At 31.9% G+C, this 27,665-nt stretch overlaps 2 protein-coding genes across 7 annotated transcripts in view; one reads left to right on the top strand and one right to left on the bottom strand.

Annotated features, from left to right (window-relative positions):
- Nucleotides 1–27,665, bottom strand: part of LOC130903865 (centrosomal protein of 135 kDa) — a 72,910-nt gene that overhangs the window by 30,313 nt on the left and 14,932 nt on the right. For 4 of the 5 annotated variants that reach the window (XM_057816217.1, XM_057816222.1, XM_057816220.1 and 1 more), the window contains exons 10-15: nucleotides 25,804–25,914; nucleotides 24,561–24,725; nucleotides 24,075–24,170; nucleotides 21,417–21,646; nucleotides 20,553–20,763; nucleotides 20,385–20,500 (exon numbers count right to left, since the gene is read on the bottom strand). In XM_057816217.1, the coding sequence (XP_057672200.1) occupies nucleotides 20,385–20,500; nucleotides 20,553–20,763; nucleotides 21,417–21,646; nucleotides 24,075–24,170; nucleotides 24,561–24,725; nucleotides 25,804–25,914 (929 nt within the window). The remainder of the gene's footprint in view (nucleotides 1–20,384; nucleotides 20,501–20,552; nucleotides 20,764–21,416; nucleotides 21,647–24,074; nucleotides 24,171–24,560; nucleotides 24,726–25,803; nucleotides 25,915–27,665) is intronic. The other variant, XM_057816219.1, reaches the window with a different exon arrangement.
- On the top strand, nucleotides 171–17,364 carry LOC130903866 (uncharacterized). 2 transcript variants are annotated; one of them, XM_057816223.1, is made up of 6 exons: nucleotides 171–786; nucleotides 10,407–10,580; nucleotides 10,695–10,891; nucleotides 11,002–11,196; nucleotides 15,529–15,671; nucleotides 16,640–17,364. In XM_057816223.1, the coding sequence occupies exons 1-6, from the start codon at nucleotides 763–765 to the stop codon at nucleotides 17,299–17,301; spliced, it is 1,395 nt and encodes a 464-aa protein (XP_057672206.1). In that variant the 5' UTR covers nucleotides 171–762; the 3' UTR covers nucleotides 17,302–17,364. The 2 variants fall into 2 exon arrangements, with proteins under 2 accessions (XP_057672206.1, XP_057672207.1); XM_057816224.1 differs by lacking the exon at nucleotides 171–786 and adding an exon at nucleotides 9,559–9,629.

Here is a 27,665-nt window from a genome sequence, read left to right as displayed (position 1 = left end):
ATAATGACTGTAAAAAACAGGCGATGGCTCCTGGACTAATCCTGATATATTTCTTTTCAAGTTATTAAAATAAATTTTTTATAAGTGTTTGTTTTTTCATATCTAAATTTGAGGTTTCATAATCTGCATGATTATGATTTATTACTTAACATACTTCTGCTTTAAGATACCTGTTAACAAATTCAATAACTAGAGCACACGTGGAAAAGCATCAAAAAGCATCCTCAGCCTAGAAAATATTGAAGGAATACAATAAAATCAAAACAGAAATCTTCACTATTAGCGACACCTTCTCCTCGGCATACACTTCCTCCAAGCCTTCCAAGTCTTTACGCGTCACATATACATATTTCGAATATCGCACACAAACCAAACTTCGTCGTCGAGTTCGCGGGATTCAGTTGTCGCTATGAATTTCGTTTACCGGTAGGTATTACGTAAAGACAATGGACATCGTTACCGAATAACTACGTTAAGTGTTACATTTAATTGAAAATAAATAATAATAAGTAGTTAAAAATTGTACTTTTTTCGCCTTTGTATAATAAGTACCGGCTTGCAACATATTACGGCATTGAAAGACGCTTATTGGCAAAAAACGGCGGGCATTTCCTAGTGAGAGCAACTGAAAAACCTTGAAAAGAATATTGTATAATCGCGTCAAGCTGCGGATTTGTTTATTAGTGTGTTGATGATGTCTGATACTGGCGGATAATGTGACTTTGTTCTCGTTCCAATTTGGATTGTTAAGAAAAGGAAAAGATGCGAGATTTTTTTATGAAATGGGTAAATGATTTTTTATTTTCTTATATTAATCATAGAATGATGTTTATTGCACGAAGATATATTTTTGTTGACTTTGTTAACTTATAAAAAAACCAGAATATATATATATTTATATATATATATATAATTAAAAACTATTGTATTTGTTTACATCACTATGCACTGCAACAAAAAATAATATACTAGCAAAAAATGAAACAACTTATATTAAATTTAGTATTTTTGAAGTAATGCTTGCTAGGCGTTGAAAATATTCCACGATTTTGTTTGTTTATTTACAAATTTTCGGTTTTTTGCACTTATACCTAGTATCTTAAGACAATCACAAATACAAAAAGGGATGGGCAATCAATGTCACTGCTTTAAATGAAATTCAAAAGAAAAAAAAATTTAGTGAATTTGAAATGCCAGATCGATAAAAAATAATTGGTTTTGAGTAAAATCTCGAGATAGCATTCTGGACATCATTCAAATTTTCAAATTTTTTGCCATTAAGAAAATGTAGCGATCGGAATAAATTGGTATATGTTGCAAAGTTCACTTTCTCTGTTGACAATCGCTGGATACTTTTTGATTAAATTTTGGTTTACTCGATCCTATTATTTACAACAAAGAGCTGCATCTACAGTTTGTCCAGGTTTCAGTACTTTACAATGAAGAATTACATGTATACTCCAACAAACACACAGATATAAACCCAACTTTGCAGTATGTACTTATTTATTTGGAAACAGCCACTGCCTTTTGCGTTTTTGATTATCATTTTTCATCACCAGTGGCCAAGCGATCAAGAATATATTCTGTTTGGCGTCTTTGAAGTAATTAGTTGCATGTGATGGATCGGTTTGATTTGTTCTCTTCTGACAGATAACGGTTGACCTGAACACCTGTCCTACTTAACTTCTCAATTCTTAGCATTGTTTCACAAATTCGCTATATTTCACTCAATACTTATTTCTCATTTAACTCTAGATATTGAGAAAGTAAGCAATAGTATATTACACTACACTACCAACCCTGGGACATCCTGCTTGAGGAAGTTGCATCCCACAACTTTAGTTTTGAGAAAATCTTCACCTCAACTATAAACTGTAAAAGCAAATGGTATATATAATATATAATATATATAATCGTCAAAATTGCCGCTATTGGTCTAATGGGAATCCTCACTGGATGAGAGAACATACGCAATATCCTGAAAAATATAATGTTTGGACAGGAATTGTAGGAAATCACATCGTAAGTCCTATTTTTATTGATGGCAACTTAAATGGAGATAAATATTTAGAACTGCTCCAAAATAATGTCGTGCACCCTATGACGAACTTATATCCTAATCCACCCACAAGGGTGTAATTAGAATAAAGTTTAAGCAAGATGGAGCAGCGCGCCGGCATTAAGTGAACCGCATTTTTCCAAATCTGTGGATAGGGAGGCAAGGATCGATGGAATGGCCAGCACGTTTTCCTAATCTGACGCAATTAGACTTATTGTGGGAATATAACAAAAGTATTTTATACGACACTAAGCCTCTCAACTTAGATGAATTAAAAATACAAATCACGCTTGCGATTAGATCAATCACGTCTAAAATGTCACCAACGTTAGAAGAGACTTTACTAAAATTGGGTAATTTTACATCAGTCACTTTCATATAACAACAAATTTATTTTTAAAAAAATTGTCGATTGTATAAGAAATCATCAATTCTAACAAGACATAAAGTGAAATGTAAAGAGAGCTATGAATGAATGTGTACGTTAATGAAATTAATAAAATATGAAAAACATCAATGGAAAGTGCGACCTCAAAGTTATCGGGTATTATTGGGTTGGATTTACAAGATATTCTTGTTCTCTTTGTCTGTAGGACTGCAAAGCCAGAAAGCATAATTATATAAGAAAAGAATGGTTTATTCGAAATAAGTATACCATCAGATATAAGTGGTTGGTAGATCCAAATATTATTCTACTTCTTCACACAATAAACTGGAACTTACGAAAAACTTTGTGAAGGTGCTTTGAACATTTACTTAACTATACCCACTATGGTATAAAATTCTATCACCTTCAGTGCCAAAAAATTATTTAGTCAGCTACCTTCGTAATTAAAAATGGCAGATACATTTAATAAGTTCCGAAGATTATTCTGTGGCAGAATTCTACAATTTTTGTCGTCTTTTTTCATTTCTCTAGTATATACTTTCTAAAAGATTTTTCTCTGCCCTTCAAACTCATCTTTCCGGTGTAAGCAATAATTTTTTTGTAATCTTAAATAGAACATTGCTAGACGAAATTTGCTATCCTAGGCTACAGACTACTCATCTTGTTGGTGAATCCACCACTGTGTCTAATATAGACTTGTAAATATTTATTTCTATGATAATCATGAAATAGAAATTACGTTCATGAGCAGACAAACAATGAACAACGTTAATTACATCATACTACGACAACCGTTATGATATTATATCAAAAAATATATTTCCTGGTTCCTTTTCGTTGGATTGGTAGATAGCATCTGAAGGTAATTATTTCTATGATATAATAGATCGTATTAAATAACTTGAGTGCTTTTTTTTCCAACACGATTTTATAATATTCATTTCAATCACCGTCCAGATAGTAGGAGATTTTTAGAAAGGATAATGATACAGAAAACATGGCTTATAAACGAAGAAATATTATCAAACTTTACCAGAACATATAAAATACCCTTAATATACAGAGTGTTCCAGAACTTTATGCAAAAAATTCGCAAGTGAATAGATGACGTGAAAATAATGCTGTGACATATAAAAACCATTTCTCATACGACCCCTCGTTTCCTCTGAGATACAGACCTTGAAAGCTGCGAAATCAGAACTTATATTTAAATTCTAAATTAATTCTAACATTATGAATTTTCAAAGTATGGATACATATGTCCTTGTAGAGTGTTTCACAGAATAAATAATTCTACACTACTATCTAAAGTTCAGGTGCCGTAACTTTTACAGGGTACAATCTAAAGATAGCACAAATGATTTTTTAACAAAAAAGTGCTCTTTGTTTAACTCGATAAAATTATGGTTTTGGAGATATGTAGATTTTTGGATCGATTCTATTTTTGACCAAGATGAACAGTTAAAAATATCACATTCAACATAATCACATCAGTGTTGCCATATCTCAAAACTTAAGCAACAACCCTCATATTATTCTAATTATTTTCCAAAATAATATCTTGTCAATCTAAAGGCGCAGTCGGTAGTTGTAAGTTTGCATTGTGAGAAATGGGTCTTATTGCAGATTATAAATTTTGATATTCAATTTTCACTTTTCTTCCTCGGAGTAACCCTCAGTCTTTGACATACATTTATCAAAATAGTTAGTAGGTTCTTATTATCCATAAATACAGTAAGAGAAATTTTACAACTGCGGCGCGTATGAACTGACATTTTTGACGATAAAAAATTTTTCTCAACTACACAGAAACATTCACTTTCAAACTCCAATGTAAACTGAATATGAGAATAAACTATTTTTGATTATAATATTATTGATTATAAATACAGACCTACCAAGAAATGAGGATCTAAAGAACACACCCAAAAGTGGTACGAATTAGGGCTTTATAAATGTTTTTCCGGTATTATGATAATTTTGTTACAAAAATGGTGTAGGCCAGTGTAATTTATGTATCCTCGTAGGTATTCTCAATACTTCCGTATCGGATTGCGATTTGAATAATGGAGGTGATTGGTAAATTTTTAATAGTTATGTTCGTAGTGATTATTTGATTTCTTCATGATTCATTAAATATCCGTAATTTTGAATGATCGATTCGATTGCTTAATTATATTATGTATAATTTGATTAAACGACATTTAACTGTAATAATCAAAAGAACCAAGTACAATTATAAATTATTCGTGCTTGAAAAAAAAATTGATATACTTCATTTTGTTTGAACAAATTGAATTGGATTCAGAATTATGATTGATGAAGCTTTCACAATTTGACAAAAAATATATCAAGATTGGCCAAATACCATTCGAATTAGGAATAATAGTAATAACTTGAAATTACGTAATTTGTAGTAGTAGAATATACGAGGATGGTTCCAGAAGTACTTGGCCTGACAAAAACTTGGAAATTTTGGACAAAAAATATATTTATTTTTCATCGTAATCTCCTTTAAGATCCATACACTTTTTCCAGCTAATTTCAATGAGGTCGATACTCTTTTTATAATAAGAATCGTCAAGCTCCTCAAAATAGCCATGAGGTAGCAATTCAAACTTTAATTCATTAATTTTGGTCGTTGCAATAACGGATGTGTGAGCTGGTGCGTTGTCTTGATGAAACAACACTTTGTTGTTAGCCAATTGCGATCGTTTGTGCTTCATTTCTTCCCTAAAACGTTGCAATAAGTTCGCATAATACTCGCCGATGAAAGTTTTTCTTTTTTTAAAATCATCAATAAAAATTATCCTACGCGCTTTCCAAAAAAACCGATGCCATGACCTTGCCTGGTTTCGGCTTTATTTCTGTGAAACATTGCCAAACACTCGATAGAAACATCTTCATGCCGCTGTTTTTGTTCTATTGTGAACAAACGCGGCACCCATCGTGCGCACAGCTTTCTTATGTCAAAATTTTCTTTTGATATGCGATGTACCGCACTTTTTGAAACGTCTACTATATCTGCTCTTTATCCGCATCTTTAGTCGACAATTATCCAGTATCGCTTTGTGGATTTTGTTTCAAAATTTGTGGAGTCGTCATCTCATTCGGAGGACCACTGCGATGCTGGTCTTCGCAGGTCGTACTCCCGCTTTTAAACACTGCTACCCAATATTTTACTATTGATAACAAAGGAACAGTCTCACTCAGATTATAATCTAGTTCTGCTTTTATATTGCTTGGGCTAAAATCTTTCAAATAAAAAACACTGAAAACGTTCGGTATTGATAGCTGCCAAACAAATACTAAGCAACATGACGACTTCAAACTTGAAACAGATGCTGTATACATTTTGTACTTTCTAATACAGTGGTATTTTTTAAGCAACTAGCGTTATCTCTAGGTCAGGCCAGGTACTTCTGGGACCATCCTCGTAATTAAGACGCAAAAGAGATGGATAATTATGAGGGCAGTTTGACGGAAGAGCCACTTTCCAGAAGACAATACTTTAGCTGCGGCGATCGTATTATTAGTGTGGAAAAATTACATAAATATTATCATGTTTGCTTTAAAAAATGCCATATAAAAACGGATAATGCAGAACATTGGGGCCGTCATTAACTGTAAGTACTCCAGGAATGGTTAAGGAAATACGCGACCTTGTACAGTTGTCGAATAATGCATTGCATAATGCTGATAAAAAACTCGCTCGCATAGAAAATGCAAAGATTTTTGGATATCTACAAATGTAGTATGAATTTTTTTATCGATATTTTACATGTCATAGTCACCTTATTTATTATTTATTAAGTCACCAATCATTAAACCAAAATAAATTCTATTCTATTTTTTTTCTTATTATTTCAGCATAAAATTTTGGTACCGAATATCCCACGAGTTTAAATTATTTTTAGGTTGCCCAATTTTTACAAATAATTTTTTATTTATTTAAGTTGTAAGATGTAAGGGAGTAAACGTTACGGGAGTTAAAATTAATGTAGATAGCTTGTGTTAAATAACTTTCAGTAGAATTGAATATTTGGATCCTCAAAAAAGTTTGGTAATATTTTTAATCTTTTTCGGAAATTTTAATATTTATAAAAAGTTTCGATTTTTCTGAGAGATCTTACTACTGCCACGTAAATTGACTAACTTTCCGTTGGAAAATAAGGCAACACTTTGTACAGATTTGAAGCAGTTTCTCGGAAGTTCAATACTGTTTTGAAAAATGAAAGTTTAAAAGTAGAAAAAGTAATATTATAGATGATAATCATTTCATTTGTTGGTATATTAATAAGAATATAAAATAAAATATATCTAGTAGAGAGAACAATATTATCAATAGCATTAAAATATAAATAATTGAACTACTGGGAAAAATGTGAAACGTAATGACAACTAATTATTTTTTCAACATAATAGGATAGCAAATTTATTTTCCTGAAACTTTTTCCACTAATTTTGTATTGTTACATTATATAACAATTAATGCAATATTAAGTAGATCGTCATTACGCTTTTAATAATTGTTTTGATGAAATCAGTACGAGAAACTAGAGCAGTCTATTGTTTGGAATAATGAAAAATTATTCTAGATTTTTCGTTACATCATGTACATTCCCAATGGAATGAAATACATAAGTCACAATTTCGAAATACTGCAGCTATGATATGAAGATCATTCTTAAATAATCTTCAATACTGTACGTTAGTACCCATCAACTTTACTCAAAAGCGGATTTTTCAACTAATTGCCAGAAAGTAATTAATAGTTCCTATTGACTAGCTTTCCTTTAAATCAAGTTAATTTGATTAGAAATATTATACATTGGCAAAAATTCAAAATAGAATATGAAAATTAATTAAATTCATTTATTTACACATTATTAAATATTGTCATCAAAATAGAGAAAGTATGCGAAAGTTCAAATCAATTGGTTGATTAAATATAATTAAAAAATTAGATCTAAACAGACAAACAAGAAATTTAAACTGAGGGTGCGAAGAAAAAGGCTTATTGTAGAGCACCCTGAACCAATTCCTCTACCGCCCGACAGCAACAATAATGATGATTGGTACACCTCTGACACAACCGTACCAAATTTTTTCACTAAATCTGAAGTGAATGATGTACCGAGTTATGAAGAATATTACAATTTTCCAATTTTGTCATCATCAACTCAACATAATTCTTGTAGACCAATTGTACCAAAATTTATGCCAATAATTTTATTTTTCTGTTTATTTCAAATAAGGTGTTTTGTTTCAAAAAATATTTTTTACCTAATGTTTTTATACATTTATAAATTGGAGGCTGTTTATGGTGACCATCATTTTCAACAATTAAAAATAGGTCAAAGTTATTTCTTCGGTGACGAGAATCGTTACAAGATGACCCACGTGTGACGATGACGATGAGAAAATATTAAATTAGTGGAAGAAATTGTTTTGAGTGACGGAGAGTCAAAATAGAAGAAATTGCGGGTAGCAAACAGGTCATGAAAAGCTCAAATATAACCGGGAACGTGGCATATTACTATGAGTTACTAAGGCAGTTGCGTCAAAAAATTATCGAAAAAGGCGTGGCAAAATAGCCGAAGTGTGTGCTTGCTTCATGACAATGCTGCACAGAGATTTAACACCCACCATATATCCCTTATCTGACCTCGTCCTATTATTTTTTGTTGGAAAAGCTAAAGGCCGAGTTAAGAAATAAAAGATCTAAAAACGATGATGAAATTAAACAGACGGTGTAGAAGCAGTATAACTCTAAAGATTCATCATATTTTTGTAGTGGCATAGAAGTTTTAGTCAGACTTTCGAAAAGTGTTTGGGAATAAGGGAAGAATATATTGAAACATAATGATAATTTTTATTTATTTATGATCTATTGAACTTTTTCGTAAAATTGGTACACTCTGTAATCATGGAACATACTCGAAAATTTGTGGTGTTCTTAGAGCTAATGATTTGTATGAAACCAGCTTAACCTATACAAATATGCTTTCCGGCAATTTTGGGGAAGTGTTTAAAAAAATTTTTATGCATGTCTATAGAGAACAAGAGAAATATTCTACAATTTCATTGATCACGTTTAATTTATACAGCGTTTTTTACTTTCTCGTTAATTCTAGATACAACAAATTGAAGAATACCGTTTTTTATTCTCAATAAAAAATGTGAAACACCACCCAAACGATAAATTTCTGCATAATAATGGGACAAATCAAAAGGATATCGTGCAACTGACATAATTGTATTCAAATTCGAACAAGACTTTCTTTTTGATAGTTGTTAAAAAACCGATTACTATTAATGATTGTTAGATAACATTGTCAACATTGTAGTTACGCCAACACGGTGTTGTCGATGAGGAATTTTTGTTTAACATTTTTCGATCGCCCAAACAAATCGGTATAAGTTATTTAAATTAAGTGAAATGCTTGTTTATAGCGATAATATAATCCTCCTCCCCATCAAACTATTGTAGAATTGAAAAATACTACAAGAACTAATAAATTGCTTTCAGCTATCAGAATGAATTGTATAATTTTAGGGTTATTTTTATTTCTTATTTTAGAACATCACTCAATAAGTCGTGTGACTGACACACAGATAGCGCTGCCATTGTCAAATCTATATGAAGTTTATGTACTATCTTTCAAGAGACTATGTGTAAAATTTCATGACAATTCGATTAATATGAAAAAAGTGACCACCACTTCTGTTATTTCTATAACAATGGATTCATAACAATTTTGTGGGTTAATTTATCATTGCTTCTTGGTGAAAAAAAAACACTGTGTAAGCTCAGTAATGGCTTCAAAAGTGTTATCCGGACCCTGCACTTTAACAGTGAATTTTCAGAGGACTTTAAGCTGATTCGGAATTTGCCCCGCGAACAAAGCTCATAACTAGTTATCGATCACCGAGTAGTGAAGAAACGAGAGCATCTGCAATATTTCGGAATAATTATGATGATGACATTACAAATTCCCAAATTTATATTGTTTAAATTTAGTTCTCAAAATTTCAATGCTTTGGGGTACATATGCAACTTTGAGAGCTGTTTAAGAGTTACAATGATAAAATTTTTTAACTAGTTGTTTCAAGTAATAAAATAATAGAAGGAATTGATAAGATTAAATAACATTGTCGTGAAATATATAAATATAAGTAAGTCTCAGAGATTTTTCCAAAGTTTTTGTGTAAAATTTGTAACTAATTAGAGCCCCTATTCTATGTTCTGTAGATTATTCTCTCGGTATTCTGCTGCTACAAGCTGACCTAAAAAGTCTACGTTCACAGTTAATTGTTGACTTGGAGCAATGAGTTGATTTATCTAAAAATACCATTCCATACCATTCTTTTTACTCTAATTTGAATGTTATGACTGAAAAATCTATTTCTATAACAAACTAAAAATGAATGATATATTTATTTCGTCATCTCTTACTAACAAATGAGTGAAGCAATTTAGTATAAACTTAAACGTTCAATAGCAGTACTGGTTTTTTTTTCAAGTACCTACCTACGTTTAGCAGTTACCATAAAATATGTGTAGTGTTATGTAATTCAGAAATAAACTACCTTGAACTTCGATAGAATAAATGACGGTATCTACGAGACTCTTTCAGAAAATAACGTCAAATGAGTAACAATGTCGCAGTTTTATATTTTTATATTATCTTTTATATAATTTATTTAATTTTAATTTATATAATTTATATTATAAGTTAAAATTTACATATTTATTATATTTATTTTTTTATATTGTTAGTTTAGTGAAAGAATTGTTCGAATTGATCATTTTTTCCACAGAAAAGAGGGAAAGACAAACATATAATTAATTGGTGTATAAAATGTGTATCAATGAATTAACTTTGAAAATATTGAAAAAATGGAAGAAATTACTTTTTCCTCAACCTAATATTAACGTATCCGTGTTTTCAGGTATGGGTATATCAACTGGAATTATTTTTTTACCTCTTTTGGATACCATACACAAAAGGTGCTGTAATGGCACCTCCTTGGGCAAACCCAAAGTTGAATCCGTGTGCTTCTCACCCTAGAGGATGGCAGCTTCTATTCTGGCCACCAGATGGAAAATGTTATAAAATATTCCAGGTTGTATGCAATATTATTAAATCTTCCGAATGATTTTCAATAAATGACATATTACACATGTGAGAATTCTTGAATGTCAGTTTTTTATGCATTAATATTTATTTCGACTTCTAGGTTGGCTACCCCTGTCCGAATGGTATGGAGCTGACCCCATCTCTTAATAAAACTGGTAAAAATTTGTCAGCTGAATGTAGATGTGTTCCCAAAACTGCACAGTCTGCCACAGATGGCGCTTGTTATCAGTTATTCACTTCGGGTCCTTGCAACTATGGATATTATTTCGGACCAGACACAAAATATAAAAGTGAAAAGTAAGTGAAAATAATTTCAATTTGTATTCAATCAGTACCAATATTTTTCTATAAATGCAATTTTAGTCTATATATTTCTTAGAAGCATAAATTCTTGAATATTATTTCAGTTCAAAGCGACAATGGGGTACATGTAAACAGCTTAAAACATGTTCCGAAGAAAATACACTTTATTGGCCGAAAGATGGAAAATGTTATCCCAAATATAGCAGAGGACCATGTCAAAAAGGATTACTTGTAACAGAGGACGTAAAAACTAAAATTCCTGTGTGTAAATGTGATGATGTAGAGTTACAAGACTACAGGTAATAAAATGAAATAACAAATTTACTATCTCTATTATATTATTCACTAGTATGCAATATATATATATATATATATATATATATATATATATATATATATATATATATATATATATATATATATATATATGTATATATACTCCTCAGAGGAGTTGTAATTCAATATTCGTTTTGAGGCATTAACCAGGAAAGTAGTTGATTTCTCCTTTGAAGAACGGCAGAATTCATTTTCGAAATATTGAATTATTTCAGAGGTGAATAGTAGAAATAGAGTATTTTGATACATTTTACAAACCTCATTTTCCATCGGAATCTATATTATCGGCGACTACGTTAGATTTCTAACTGACCAGTGGTTTGCAGTTGGAAGTGAGGATGGTGCCACTTAGTGTGCGCTGGGAAATGTTCAACTATGTGTTCCAAATATCGACGCTCTTTGACGTTGACTTCAGTTCAGGTCTCAAGCTCGAACGAGGGTTGTTAAACTGCTCTAATGAGACATAATGACGTCGAAACTAGTCAGTAGTTATAACCTCTTCTTGCAATTGCGAGCCATTGGGGATGTTAATATCGACAAAAGGTTGGATTGACATCACGCTCTTCAGAAGAGTTATAAATCAATATTCGTCGAGGCATTAGCCAAGAAAGTAGTTGTTTTCTCCTTTGAAGAACGGTAGAATTGATTGAAATGAAATGATTTCATAGCTGAATAGTAGAAATCCTGTATTTTGAGTCTCTCTTCACCCACATGTTTTCTTCCATTCTGGCTATATGACCCAACGAACGAAGTCTTTTTGCCCTTACCATATAGCTGATCTTTGCCTAATCATACAACCTTTTAATCTTTGCATTCGTTCTTCTTCTCCATTTATCTTCTTAACACTTCTCTCTTCCATTGATTCCGGCAATTTTATTATTTTTCATAACGTTCGTCCTCTTCCCGCGACTCACCTTCTCCGTTTTCCTCTATTTCTTCATTTAGCAGTTCATCAAAGTATTGCCTCCACCTATCCAATTTTCCTTTTCTACTTCCTATTAGACATCTGTTTATATTTCGATAGTATCTCTGTCCAACTACGACTGATCCGTTGCTCCTTTTTGAATCTCGGTAGAAATTTCTTATATCTTTCTAAATTTACCCGTTTCTTATTTCTGCAAATTTTTTGCGTTTTTTCTTTGATCTGTAAACTCATTTTCTTTCATCAGTCGGATTATTTACCATTAATTCTCTTGTCCTGTTTCTTTTTCTCAATGCTTGTCGACCATCTTCATCAAACCATTAATTTTCTGTTCTCTTTGTTACCCTCCCTAGTCACTTCCTTCATTGCTCTTCTTTTTCTCCCCATTCCATTTCGACCACTTCCCACGTTTGCTTATTCTCTAAAGTTGTGGCCATTTTGTGTCTATTTGGTTTTTAGCGTTTCTTCCTTTAGTTTTGTCACCATCAATATGTGGTTTGATGCATCTGCTCCTCTTTAACTTCTGACATCCGTTATCAATCTTGCGTGCTTTATTTCCACTAATACATAATTTTATTTCTTGTGCGGCTATCTGGAGAGGTCCAGATTTCTTTGTGGATTGAATTATGGTCGAAATAATCCTCACATCGTTATTTTCATTACTATAAATCATATCTATCATATAAATACTTTTTTCTATTCCACATATTTTTTGCTCCACTGTTAATACAATTCCCGTATTTATCCATGGCCATAGTCTCATTATTAGCTAATACTGTCGCTTGTTCTACTGTTAGGGCAAATGTGCATTCAGTTTTCCTTTTGTTCGATTCCATTTCGAAGCATTGCCATCTATTACTAGATTCTGGAACCACATTTTATCTATTTTTCCCCTCTTCTCGCGCCTCACCTTCATTGCTAATGTAGATTCTTTCCTCTTTCCATTCTTTCAGTTTACTCTTCGCCTTCATTACTCGCTCACTTTCGGCCTTACCCATTTGGACCAAACATGTTTCCTCTCCTAGTTTTATTTTCTTATCATTGGTATATATTTTTGAACTGGTTATAACCACATTATCTCTTTTCTTTTTCTAGTATCTCCACCCTGTTATTTAATTCTGTCTGTTCTATTCTTCTTTGCCCGCTTTCCTTCTGGATAATTTCATTTCCTTTCCTTAACCTCTCATTATCCGCTCTTAGCTCTCTTATTTATTCTGCGTATAAGCTTTGCTCCTTCTCAATATCATTAACATCCAATGCTAACTGCTGTAATAAGCATCATGTTATCAGTTGTATCTTCTTTTTTGGTAGGTGCCCCGAAGGTCTTTCTGATTTTTTTGTAAAATCCACTTCTTCTTCATTATTTCTTCTCCTTTTTCTCTTGTTTGTCAGTACATTTGTCGATATTTTTTCTTACTTCTCTTTCACACTCGTATAGTCGTATATGACCACTGTTCAATAATTAATTCAACTTTGGCATCGAAAGGAGTTCATTTACCTCAACGGTTCGGAAATTCCCTCCTATCCGCCTTATCAATCTTACCAATTGGAACAAATTGTTTCTTTCAATTTTTTTTTCGTTTAAAATGTTTTATTTAGTTGTTAAATTGCCCGTTCTAAACAATTACAATTGAATAGCTGAGGTGCAACGAAACACTAACAAAATAAAAAGTATATCACTGTTAATTTACTAAACAACTGCGATTTTTTAACTTTAACTCTGTGTACCAGCCCACTCGTGATAGCCCAATTTTCGAGTATTATCTTGGAGCACCGATACACACTGTTTACTTGATGGGACACAACTGAATTATTACTTATTATTAATAGATATTTGATGTACCAGTAATACCACTCTAAGATTACTGAATGATGAAATTTTATATGTCCTCTACATGTTTTTTCTCTCATCTTACTTTACAATATTATTCTTAATTATATCTATTTTCCTCTCTCTATATAGCCCAGATTTCTATTCTTTATGCGTTCAAAAAATTGAAATTCTTTCCACAAGTACTCAATTAATAGTTACTTCCTGATATTACAAACTGGAACCATTTCACACACAAAGAAAGTTATTTACTGAGTACTCTTAGTAAAGAACATTTTAAAACGTTTTTTACGTTGTTAATTAAAGCCTGAAAATAAATTTATGTAACTCATTTCTTGCTGCTTCCTATTGTGTCCTATTTTCTTGCTGTGGCACTGATGATACTCAATGTTTATAACTGATCTATTAATTCCACTATTTTTAGAACGTTTCCTACATCATACGCTCACAGGTGATATGTTATGGAGTTCCGTAGATTGTTCAATAGATCTTCTTTGGTTATAGTTTTCTATAAGGATCTTTTCTTACCTCAACCCCTGTAGATTGTCCAAGAAATTGGTTTTTCCTATCTACCATCTTTTCTTTTGTCCTGTAGCCGATTCTACAAAAGTATTCAGGCTGTATGTAAGGTTTATCCGCCCCTAATATTGCAAGTCAGCTATTTCATTTCACTCCATTCCAGTGTGTCAATGTCAATAGTGGCTCATGATTATTATGCTCTAGCTCATAACTGATGTAAGTCATTTCGACACGAAGCAAAATAAGTAATGCAAGATGTAATATGTCTTGAACTTAGGCATGTGCAGAGGAAGCTCAGCTGATCAACTACTACAACTTTATTCATTTGGTGACATTTGTATTTGTACATGAATTTTTGATTATGTTGACTTGTCTGAAATAGATTGCAATTTCAAATAGTTACTGCCTTTCAGTTCAAAGGAATTGATAAATCGTTTGTCATTTTACTATTAGGCTCCGTCACATTGAGAGCGAATCATCCTGTGTACAGTACTGTAACTGATCTTTCACAATTTTATAAGTTCTTGATATGAAATAATGCCAGACAGTAAAATATTTAATTAAAAGTGAAAAAATAATAGCAGTTGTCTACTTGATGATCACGAGGTTATCGTTGCCGACAACGTAGTGTGTGTTGTTATAATACAGTTATTATTTATTGGTTACGTAGAAATAAAATATTTCTCTAGATATGAAGTAAATAAATTGAATAACCGAGAGAATAACTGTCGTATTTACTTCGTATTATATGTTCAGTGTTTATTTTATATCTATGACGAAAAGCAATATGGCGGCCTAGCTAAAATGTTTAAACTACCTATAAATTTTTTTCCCTATAAATATTGATCAAAGAATTTAAAAAAAATATAATGAAAGTTGTATATAAACTATCCAAAACTATTTTTTCATCAAACCATGCAAGTATCCCATTTTATGTCAAACAATATTTTTGATTTTATAGACGGTTTCTAAATTGTAAGCGTTCATATAAAACGGATAATCTATTTTAGTTTTATGTTCTAGGGATATAGATAAGTTATGTTATCAACATTATACCAAGGGACCTTGTTTAGAGAAAGGACATCTCTTTTTACCGGACAAAACGTGTGGATGTTCAAACGATTTACCTAATTACCACGAAGAAAGTCAACAGTGTTTCGAATTAGGTGAAATTTTATAATTATAAACTCTCAAATAGTTTATTTCATGGCAGGGTTTTTCATCAGTGCAATTATTGCTTATGTAGGATAGAAAATTTATGAATAACTTTTTTTTAGTGCTACGTTATTGCCATGCCATTGCTAGTTTGGGTTGTACTCATTTCTTTATCCTTTTCATTCACAATTCTCTTGCATTATATCTTATCATTTTCTAATGACATGGTGGTGATATTCACCTGTCTCTGAATCACATCTCCGAATAGTCTGCTCACAAGATATACTCTGTGGAAAGGGATGGAAACACCTGACATGATACAAGCTAAGGCACACATAGATAGGCCTTTTTCCAGTCTTATGACTCTACTGCTCCGATTGAACTGGAGTGAAGTACAACTGTTGATTGATTTTTTAACCAGTCACGGTCATATGAGATACCATCTCCATCCTATTGACTAGTCAGATGATCCGGATTCTTGTTGGTGCATGAAAGAGGAAGAAACTACTGACCATGTTTATCAGTCAGTGCCCATTACTCACACATACCAGATTCGAACACATGGGCAAGCCTTACAGTTTGCCTAGTGACATTGAAAAGTTCAAGCCATGGTGCCTTATTATCTTATTCAAGGACAACGGCTTCTGGTAGGTTTAACTGGGACAGAACGAATCTATTAAAAAGTCTATATGTGCAACGGTTCTTTACCATCTCTTCGTAAGCACTTGGCAAAAGTCTCTATTGCACACGGCCTAAGCTCGAAGAAAAATTATTGTCAATCATTTTTAGAGGCTTTACAGTTTCACAAAAACAATGACTTCGCACAATCTACTGAATTGATCCAGTTTCTTCTCAATGTTTATTGTCCCACGTTTTTCTAGTCGAAAATAGTCATTTGACATTACAAAGTTAATCACTACTAAGCCTAGTATAGAAACTGAATATCTTGAAATTATCTTTAATAAAATGTCTGTTTTAGGTACAATAGGCCCTTGTGCTCCAGGACAACAGTACATCCTTTCACATCCCAGAGATAAATATGCTACATGCAGCTGTAGATCCGGATACGTCTCTTACCAAAATTCTACGTCTTGTTATCGCCTTTACACACAAGGCCCATGTGTTAAAGGTTATATTCTACTAGATTCCACCACATGCATACGCCAGCCTTGCGAACGTGGTAGTCTCTATTTTCCTGACCAGAATCACTGTTACCGTATAGGATCACGAGGTCCGTGTTCCATTAATCGTGTTGTTGCTTTCGACTTCGATACTAGACCTTCAGTGGACGGTATAAGTTATAACGGTGTATGTGCTTGTGCCAAACAAGACTGTGAACCAGTACGTGAACTTTGTGATCGTTCTAAAGGAATGATCCGATTTAAAGGAGAGTGCCATAAAATGTATACGCAAGGACCATGCTCGAGGGGTTCTTGGTTAGTGCCTAAGCGTAATGGTAGAGATGAAATTATTGGAGAGGTTACCAAAGAACGTTTGGGTATTTGTGAATGTATACCGGGTTACGCTAGGAAAGTTAGAACAGTTGGAAATGAGACTGTTACCGTGTGCATGTCACCAACTGTAGTTTTAGCAGAATATTTGAATGGAAACCGAACAGATATCCAAGTCATGAATGTGTAATAACTGTAGTACTATTTTGTATGTTTAAGATTTGTGAACTGAATAAATTGAGTATTTTATTTATTTTTGTTGTTTTATGTATACTTAGGATGGTATTTTATTAAAGTTTAATTCAGTTTAGATCAAATAAAAGAAAAACAGTATTACAAGTACTTAGTTAATCAATTTTGTACTGAACATACTCTTTACTACTACCCGAAGAGTTGGTCGTCAAAACGTGCGTCAGACAATGAAATTGTGACAAGTAAAAAATAGTGTTAGGTTAGGTGAATGGTCAAAATTGTATCAATCAAATCCCTTGTACAAATATGTGAAAACAGCAAGTGAGATTTTTCATTTTAATGACCAGAATTGAGAAATTAATCTACACTATACTATAAAGTTCAAAAAGAATGATCTGATTTCGAAAAATCGTAACTATCTTTCTATGAATCCAATGTGACCGAACAAAATACTGTTAGAAAGAGAAAGCTCTGGAGTTTTTACGTGGTTTCCGCTAGATAGAAGTAGCAGCACAGTAATTCTGAAAATGACAACTACACTACAGAAATGAAACAGATTTAAATTACTGAAAGCTTTGAATAAAGATGACAAAGAACGATATTTTGAGTTTTTTTTATTTTATCCAAAGCCAGATGGTCGACGGAAGTGTGGAAAATTATGATAGTGATTTTGTACCACTCATAGTACACCTCCCTTTCCAACAACATTGGTGGAACTGAAGAACCGTATAGAGATGCCATCAAATCCATCATTCAAGATATGGTACAAATTTGAGTATCTGATAGACATATACAGTGCATCTAAAAAGGGGCCATATTGAGTACCTGTATTATTAGTTATTCTTTACTTTGAACTCATGTCCATATGATGTTTATTCGTTTCGAAAGTATGAAATCTGTTAATTCTTTTAGACATGCCAAATATCACCAAGAGCATCATATTTTTGTTGTTTAACTTATATACAGGGTGTTTCTAAATCATGCGATAAAATTCAGAAGGTGATTACTTGTATGAAATTATAATGGGTATTTCCTTAACGCACCCATTTCCGAAAGATTACCCTAAAAAGGTGGTGCTGAAATTGAATTTTGACACGTAGACTGAGTTCATGTATGTTGGCTAGAGGTGGTTATTTCCAGCATTTATCATGAATCGAATGAATTTTACATTTTTACTGTTTTCCACTCAATTTATTAAAAAAATTATAAATTATGGTGTTAATTCTTTTTCTTTGCAGCTATAAACAAGTATTTTAAGTTATAAGTAATTTTATTTCATAAAACTTCATCTTAAATAAAGTGAGGATTGCTAACTTCACCCCTGTATAATGTAATAGAAATATTGAAAAAATACTCGTAGTTAGTCCTTTGCGAATACACGCAAAATAATAGGATTTCAAGTGTCTAGCTTTACTGAAATTCTAAAAAAAATAAAAACTTAATTTTAGTCACCACCTTTTAAGGGTGATAATTCGGAGAGGGGAGGGCTGAGGAAAGTTTGTTATTGGAAAGACCCATCTTAATGTCATACGAGCAATCACCACCTGAATACAAATCCTGGGGTTCAAAACGCCCTACGACTTTGTTCGATACTAAATTGCCACTATTTCTTGTCACTGCAGTTCTTATAATATAATATATAATATAATATAATATAATATATATATATATATATATATATATATATATATATATATATATATAATATAAAAAATATATAACTATGACCTTCCTCTCGTTCTGTTTCTGGTTCTGCGAGATTCACTATATTATTTTTTTGGCAATCTTTCCTCCCCCATCATCTGCATGTGCACTACCAATCAACTACTTTACGTCAATATATTCTATAATCGTTTCTTTCAGGTTATGCTTCTCTTTTATTGTGTCGTTTTTAAACAGATCTAGCCTTGACGTTCTATTTACTCTTATTAGGGCACCTACTTTCACGGTTTCTATTTTTTTCTTTAGTTGTTCTTTTCTGTTTCTAATCATTGTATTGTAGATCCTCATTTTTTTTTACTTATATTCAAGAAGTCCACAGGATTCCATTTAGTGATTTAGTTATTGTTCGTGCTTTAATTTATTCTACTTTTTATTTCTGTATCATATGTCCCTTCTTTGTCAAAAATAACTCCTAGATATTTATAGTTTTCACATCTAGTTATAATTTCGTTGTTTTCCAGTTGTATGTCGATTGTGTTCTCTCCTGTACATAAGTAGTGTGTCTTTTGCCCCATGTATTTCAAGTCATCTCAGTCGTTTGCTCATATTACCTGCAAATTGGAGAATAAACAGGTGTCATCGTCGATTTTGATTCCCTTTACTCTGCATTTTTTCTTCGAAGTCGTTAAAGCTTTTGAATTCGATCTTTTGAAAAGTATTAGAGAAATGCATCAACCCTGTCTCTGGCCTTTGTTGACTGTGAAGGATCCCGATACCTTATCTTAGATTGGAAATTGTTCTTCAACTTAACTATGAACATATTATCAAACTGATACATTTATTTATAGTCATAACAGTCATAAAAGTGTGAGACGTGATATTTTGAAAGAAATGTGCACAAGATTATTGGTTTGAAAGACTATTCCTTTCATCGAGCAATATGACAGCAGAATATTATGTTGATGTTTTACAAATCACTTCATTACCTTATATAGATGTTCACAAGTCGGTAAGATGTCACGCTTTCACATATTTCGCATAAGAAGTTTCCTTAAAAAACTGGCTTTAATATTTTACTATGTCGCCTGATTTAACGTTCATTAAACTTGTGTGGGAAAGAGACAGTTCAATTTGTACCACCCTCCATCCACAAGGTTAACAATTTTCTAGGAATTTCACTGTCAAAATGTGATATATTTAAATCGAGATATTCTATGTATCAAGATGAAGCGACCCAGCGATAGGCAAAACATGCAACCATAATATATGCATGAGAAGCTACGAGTAAATATATACCATACTTTTAGTTCGTGTTATTTGGGATAAATCAATTTGCTTGTATACTGAAAGTGGAATATTTCTTGTGGAAAGAAGAATTTGACTGTAATGAGATAAATATTTTTTGAGATATAAACTTACCACATTTGCCTCTTTAAATCTCTATTCTCCAGTTCCATGGCGCTTAGCTGATTCCTTTTTTCTTTTAACTGCGTCTCCAATCTATCTATTTGTTCCGTTTTATCATCAACAGCGTTCTGTAACAAATTATATGATGATCTGTTGCTCGAACAATTGAAATTAACATACCAATAATTCATCCTTTTCTTTATCGATTTTTGATAACTGACTCTTCATAACCTCTATATCGCCTTGTAGTCTCGCAATTTCTCGTTCGTAATGAGATGATTCTCTATGACTAAGATTCATTTTGGACTGTAAACCTTGCAGTTCCGTTTCGGCTCTAAGTAATTGAGTTTGTGTATCGGCTAAAGCTCTATTGGATTGATCATGAAGTATTCTGAAAATAAAGATACGTTAATTAGATATAATTATTATAATTAGATATAATATAATATATTAATGTATTAATGTATATATGTATTAATGTTCTTGATTTTAGGTCTCTTCTGTTTTAAAATTAGTTTTTTCAATTATTTTTGGGAGAAAGAAAAAATTTGACTTTTCTTCAAGTCTTTATCAAAATATGATATCGACACTGACAATTTGCATATTTATATTAATCAATAGATCATACATACATAGGGCAGACCTCTCAATATTTAGAAGAAAGATGAAAAGATCATCAATACGTTAAAAAAATAAAACTGCGTTAACGAACCATGAAATATCAAATAATTTAAGTAAAATCGATAGCTCTATTTTATAAATTCTAATAAAATTACAAATAATTTGATTGATCCAGTACTGCGACATATTTAAGATGTAAGCACTAAGAAAAAATAAATTTTTCTTATAAAAACATTTTATATTTTGATTTTATTTTTTTTATCTTCAGAAATTATTAAAAAAAAATAATTTTAAAACAGAAGAGACCTTAAATCAAGAATATTTCAAACAACAACAAGAATATATCAAAAGGTCTGAGAAATAATAAATTAAAGAAATCAAATATATTTCTATACACTCATTGTTATAAATTCTCTTACTTACTTAAGTTGATCATAGTTCGCTCTTTGGTTATTAGCGTCGATCTGAGCTAACTTCAGTTTTTCCCTGAGTTGTTGACAGTCGTCTTCCAAATGAGCTATATTTGATCTACTGCTACTTTGGGTAATTACTAAATCTCGTCTTTCATTTTCGAGTTTGATGATATGTTGTTCCATATCTAAGAACGCCTTCTTCATTTGTTCTTCGTTGAAAACTGAAGTTTCGTTGAGTGCCTGAATCAAGCAAATATATAATTTTACCATATTATTTCGAGGTAAACTCTCCTATTGTTTATAGAAAAAAAAAATAAATAAATAAAATAAAAACTAGATTGCGATTGTTACAAATCAAGATACTTAAGTAAATCTGAGAGATTTATAGTCTGCTTAATAAATTAGAATTTTTGGATAGGATAAGAGATTTTTTTTAAATTGGAAGGTTTGTTGGAGTTGGCCCTGATATAGGAGTTGCTCCTCTGCAAGGCTGGGGTTGTGGTGATTGCATTGTGGTTGTGCTGTGTTGACTGAAAAGAGGAAAAACAGTTACCCTATATTTTGAATTTTTATTTGTTTTTCGTAGTTTTTGTTATTTGGAAATTTTTTATGGTAGGCGGGTGGTACATCTGCGGCTGCATTATTCCCTCTCGTCGGCCATTTGGCTAGTGAACTGGTTCACCAGGTTACAAGAGAACCACAGAAAACCTGCAACACCTACGATCGAAGAAGTGTGAGTGATCTGTTTTATTTTATGGATATGGGAGAATTGTCTAAGTTAAGGTAGATCTCAGGGAGGGGTCTTTGTATGCTGTTGCTAGTAGTCGGAGAGGTGGATAGGGAAGTTTCCTCTTGAGCTTTGATGGAGGCAAGTGAACGTATATTGGTGAGCCTGGGGGTAAGAAGAGTTTCTCTGGCAACAGAATTGTGTGATTCGATGGTACGAATCATACAGCGTCCTTGGAAGTTTTTTAGACGGCTTGGTATGGGGGTTATATCTTTATGGAACTGTGTTACTGTTATATAATTTGTCATATCTCTTCTTGTATAATCAGATTGTTTATAACTGGAATTTTGAATATTTTATTTTATGATATTTTTAAAATTATTCATTATTTGAAGTAAAGCACACCTAATTCAACACTGTAAGAAATAGCAGTAGCCTCCCATAAGAATTAACATTAAAAATAACAAAAGTCAGAAAAACTTTGATGAGAATAGTAACGACTGAAGTAGAGGAGAAATGTTATACATGGTAGTTAATTTATTCCAAGATGGAGAGTATATTTTCGAGATTGACTGGATATAAATCATAATCGATGATGATAAAGCCACAGGACACAGAATAATGCAGAACATGAGATGAGATAAAAGGCAACAACATTATTGCTATAAGTATACCATACAGCTAAGAAGAAAAAAAATACCAGAAGATTTGCAAAGACCAATAATATACGAGAATGATCCTCGAGGATCAGTCTCAGGAGTAGAATCTAGTTCAGCTTTTATATTGGTTGTGCTAATGCCTTTCAAACAAAAGTATTGTATCACATAACGATGACCAATTTTTTCCATGTTTACAAATTTACTAAAAACGTTCACTATTGATACTTGCCAAAAATCGGGATATATAACAGAAAAAAAACCTTATAGAAAGCCCAAATTGTACACCAGCGCATTTTTAAGACCACAGAAATAATAGTAAAAACCCAACTTAATAAGAAAAACGCATACCACGCATTTACAGACTTGGAAAAAGTCTTCGATAGTGTAAACCAAAAGAAAATTTGAAATGTTATAAAAGGGTAATGAAAAAAGGATAATCATTAATATTTGGAAATTTTCATAGTTTTCAAATCAATACAGATTATTTGAAAAATATGATATTTAAATATTAGCTATTGAAATGAAATTTATAATGATAGTCGAAATTAAGAAATACAATGCTGAATACACTGTTTACACTACCACTACACTAACACTCAGAATTACACTGTCAACGCGCGTTTCAATCTTACACTACCACTACACTAACACTCAGAATTACACTGTCAACGCGCGTTTCAATCACGAAATAATCATCTTCAGATACTGAAGTTCAACTTATAAAAATCACCAACGATTCCAAAAATTTCATCTTAGGAAATTCAGTATCATACACACGTATTTCAGACAGAACTCAAAATAAACCCATTCTATTATTATATTGAAGAGATATAGTTGAGTTTGGTGGAGCCAAGTATATTGAAATAAGGATAACAGACTGTTTAAAATAATATGGTAGGTCAATGTATGACTATGTACTAAAAGAAACTGAGAAGAGGTTGAGCAGTAACACAACTTAAATAGCACAAGATAGAAACCATCATCCCACAGTGACAAACAGCAATAAGTTCAAATTAATACAAAAACTATAATAACATTTCGAATAATGACAGAAGTTAGCGCTATGTTGCCACAACTAGAATGAGTTAGTTTATGGACTAGTTGTGAATTTATTTGTTCACCATCATTGCAAAATAGACTTTTACCTGCACTGTAGTAAAAATACTGGGGTGACATGGAAGTGATAGGAGATATCAGAATCAGATTTGAGACTATGAAGCATATATGTGTACTGACAAGTACACATATATGTACATAACAAATTTCCATAACTTTCGATTACCTGTATTTTTGCTTTTAAGGAAATATTTTCTTTTTCTAAATGTTTTACTTCTTCACGGTGGACTTCCAATTCTCTTGCTTTTCTTTTGCAGCATGTCTGAAATCATTTGAATGTATGACAATAAACACAGATTCAACAATATGAGTACCAGTGGTAAATTATTCTAAGCTGAATATAGTTATAATTTTTATGGTTTGGTATAATAATTCTAAAGTTTGAGAAAAAATTTTTCAATAGATACAGCAACCATAGTTATGATAATAGAAAATATTTTTAAAAACCAAAAAGTGTATGAAAATTAATGTATAAATACTTTGACTTAGTAGAATAAATATTCATTAGCAACTGGACCACGAACAGTTTTGTTTGAATTATAATTATTCACATAAAAAAAATATTATATTATATATTGAAGCTTATTACAAGATGTTGAGGTTTTTTATATTTGAGGAAATTTTGAAATAAATGAATATACGACTTACTTACTTTCGAGCAAGTCTCTTCTAAATCAATTGTAGACAGTTCCCTACTTTGAGCTTCCAATCTAGACGTTAAAGAGTACTTTTCGCTAGTCAATTGTTTCAAATCTTCCTGAAGAGAACTAATTAGTTGATCTTTATCACGAATTTTGTTCATTAACTCTTCTACCTGCTGCGAAAAAAATATATTTGCAGAAAATAGAGAAAAAATAATACTGAAAACATCTTGGCTAACTTATTTCATTTTCATCCATGTCAGTAAGGTCTGGAAGTAAGCTTATTAAACAGTTACCCATTGCATTTGTTTTCTCATTATCGATATTTGGCTCACTTTTTGATTGGTTTCTTAAGTCCTTACGTGAATATTCAGGTAGTGTGAAATTATACAGAAACGGGTATTTTTTAATCTCTACCACCAATTTCCACATTTTCGACTCTAGAGACATTATTTTATTTAAAAAATGCGAAAACATGTTAAATATTCCGCAGCTACTCACTCGGATGATACAGAGAACCTCAACTGAACTAGCACACCAAGAGCCGGTATATCGAGAGCAAATCGTACCGAAAACGAATCCTATCGAGCAATCCAAATGTCTGTGTTTGATAATATTTGATAGCGTCTGTATGCATGCGGAACAGGCTGCCAGTTCTGTACAGAAACTGTACTTGCTAATGAGAGAGCGGCTTTAAAAAGCATCTGATGAGATATGGCCTAGCAGGATCTGAGGAGTGTAGATTTTGTGTTCTAGAATACGTTGTCAGTGCAAGACAAAAAATAATTTATTTCCAAAAAAAAAAAAATTAATCTGTACTCTTTGATGCGACTGGTAAATGTTACTTAAACGTTCCGTGTTAATCATAAATTCATTGGTAACTCATAATTGATATATATATATATATATATATATATATATATATATATATATATATATATATATATGCTATGTATGATCATTAAAGATATTATTTCATAGTAACAAGAGAAAAGGGCAATAGAAGTAAGACATTAGTAAATAAGAACAAATTCAGAATCAGACTAGATGGTATATATCACAAAATAGACGCAACAGATGAAGAAGATCAATTTAATGTGGTTCAAATTTCTCTACAGATAATTGCAATGTTAAGCAGGTTACATCTCTAAACCGTGTTGTATTGCTTATTAGCAGGATAGTTTGTTATTGATGAACACTCGCTAAATACCTATTGAAGAGTTTTCTTTATATACATATACATTTTGTATCTACCTTGCTAGATTTTTCAAAAGGTGGTGCCGATTTATTTTGTTCCAATATTTTATGGTATTCTTTCAGATAGAATTCCTTTTCACTACGTAATGATTCGATTTGTTGTGTAGCCTGAAAAAAAAGGTTTCCATTAAACAAGAGTAATAAATTGAAATATTCACGATTTCACTCAGTCTTGCCAATTTTTTTTCTTTAACATGCAAGTTTCTTAAGTATTCATAACTAGCCTCATGTTTGTTAAGTTTCATCTTGCTTTTTTTGGTCTTTAATACTTAATTCAAAAGTATCTTGTTCTTCTTTAGTTTGCGAAAACACAACAACATATTATAATGGCTGTTCTCACTTGTATTTATGTATAGGTAATTCTCATAAAATCTTAAAACTCCTGTCCTAGCAGTTTTTAGAATAAATGTAACCGACTTGGATATTTTTTTTTTAGAAAAAACATCATCAAGACTAAAAATGTTGATAATAACTTTGAGATTGTATGGGCATAACCTACAAAATTGTAGAAAAGTACCACCAGCAGCTGTTTGAGGTAATTACGTGACAACTAGCCTATTTAAAAATTCAAATGAAATATTATGCTTTTTTTCACCATAGTAAGAAAATGGGGCTTTTTTAAGAGGTAATGAGCTGGTGGAATACTTTTGTTTTGGGTAAAACTGATTAAGGGGGTTATACAAGATAGGAGATACTATCTGAAATAAGATAAATACTGTTTTTTTAAACTAGCTATTAGTACAAAAATAGATGAAAATCTTTTTGAATTTATAATGTACATAATAACCTTTTTAAAGTAGAGGGAAAGCAGGATAATACTCTATTTGGACCCAATAAAAGCGAACCTACAGTAGTAAACCTGAATTTTATTTATAAATGTTAAAAAACGATATAAGAGATCAAGCAAAAGGAATTAAACAATTGGTCCTCCATCCTCTTCGTTACAGTCACGGTCTTGTGAATCATCCTCACATTCGACATGCAAAACTCCACTTGGTTCACTGGCGTCTGAAAATTTTTAACTCGTTCGGCTTTGACCTCATTTTTCAATTCTTTGAAATAGGTTTTTATGTTTGCCAAATTTTTGCTTCTTCAATAAAATTAAATCAAATGTTTTTGAACTTACGTCATGTCGATAGTTTGGCTCCATTTTTATTCTAACCAAGCCCAGTCTGTCTTTTCTAAAAATTATCCGCTTCATGTCTTTTATACCTATAAACTTTTTCTTTCTTTATCCAGTGCTTTGTAATCTTAAATCAACCAATCTTCTCCAAGTTGTTTTACTGTACCAATTTCCTCGTAGATTTTTTATGTATTCCTAAACATTAAGCAGTACTTCATACTTCTTTAGTCTTTCTTCAAGTGTTCCAAAGACCCTATCAGCTGGCAAAAATGAGTGCCCTCTGACTGGGAAGGTTATTCTTATTTCTTGAAGAGGAAATTGACCAAAGCGGACGCAATTTCATTTGCTCCGTTTCCTGCTTGAGTTTCATTCCAAGTGTAAAAAAAATGGAGAGTGGGTTTCATAATCAGTTATGCAGAAATTATAAAAGGATAATTGTCTTAAGTAATAAGCCTTACGAATTGGCATTTGGGAAGATTTTGCACTCGTTGGAGATCGACACAAAATACCTGTGAATCCGGTTCCTCTACTTTCATCAATACATTGAATTGTTTTGCCCTTAATTTGTGAATACGCAATTTGTTCAAAATAGTCACTTTCTTGGAAGGATCACAATATTTAAGCTCATTTTTTTCGAAATCCAGAATTGTATACATCTGAAGGTGGGCTTCCGAATCCTATGAAGTTTTTTGAGAATTTATTATGAAAAAAAATGTGTCGAACGTTGAAAGCTTCT

The sequence above is a fragment of the Diorhabda carinulata genome, chromosome 2 (assembly GCF_026250575.1).
Source record: "Diorhabda carinulata isolate Delta chromosome 2, icDioCari1.1, whole genome shotgun sequence".
Lineage (NCBI taxonomy): Eukaryota > Metazoa > Arthropoda > Insecta > Coleoptera > Chrysomelidae > Diorhabda > Diorhabda carinulata.
The sequence above is the reverse complement of the archived record's forward strand: the minus strand, read 5'-3'. Positions and strand labels throughout refer to the sequence as shown.

Bases quoted from the DNA above. Each gene is read 5' to 3' on its own strand.
- LOC130903866 (XM_057816223.1), top strand. From the start codon at position 763: ATGCGAGATTTTTTTATGAAATGG. The intron at 787-10,406 runs GTAAATGATTTT...CCGTGTTTTCAG, and splicing joins GAGATTTTTTTATGAAATGG to GTATGGGTATATCAACTGGA. The intron at 10,892-11,001 runs GTAAGTGAAAAT...ATATTATTTCAG, and splicing joins ACAAAATATAAAAGTGAAAA to TTCAAAGCGACAATGGGGTA.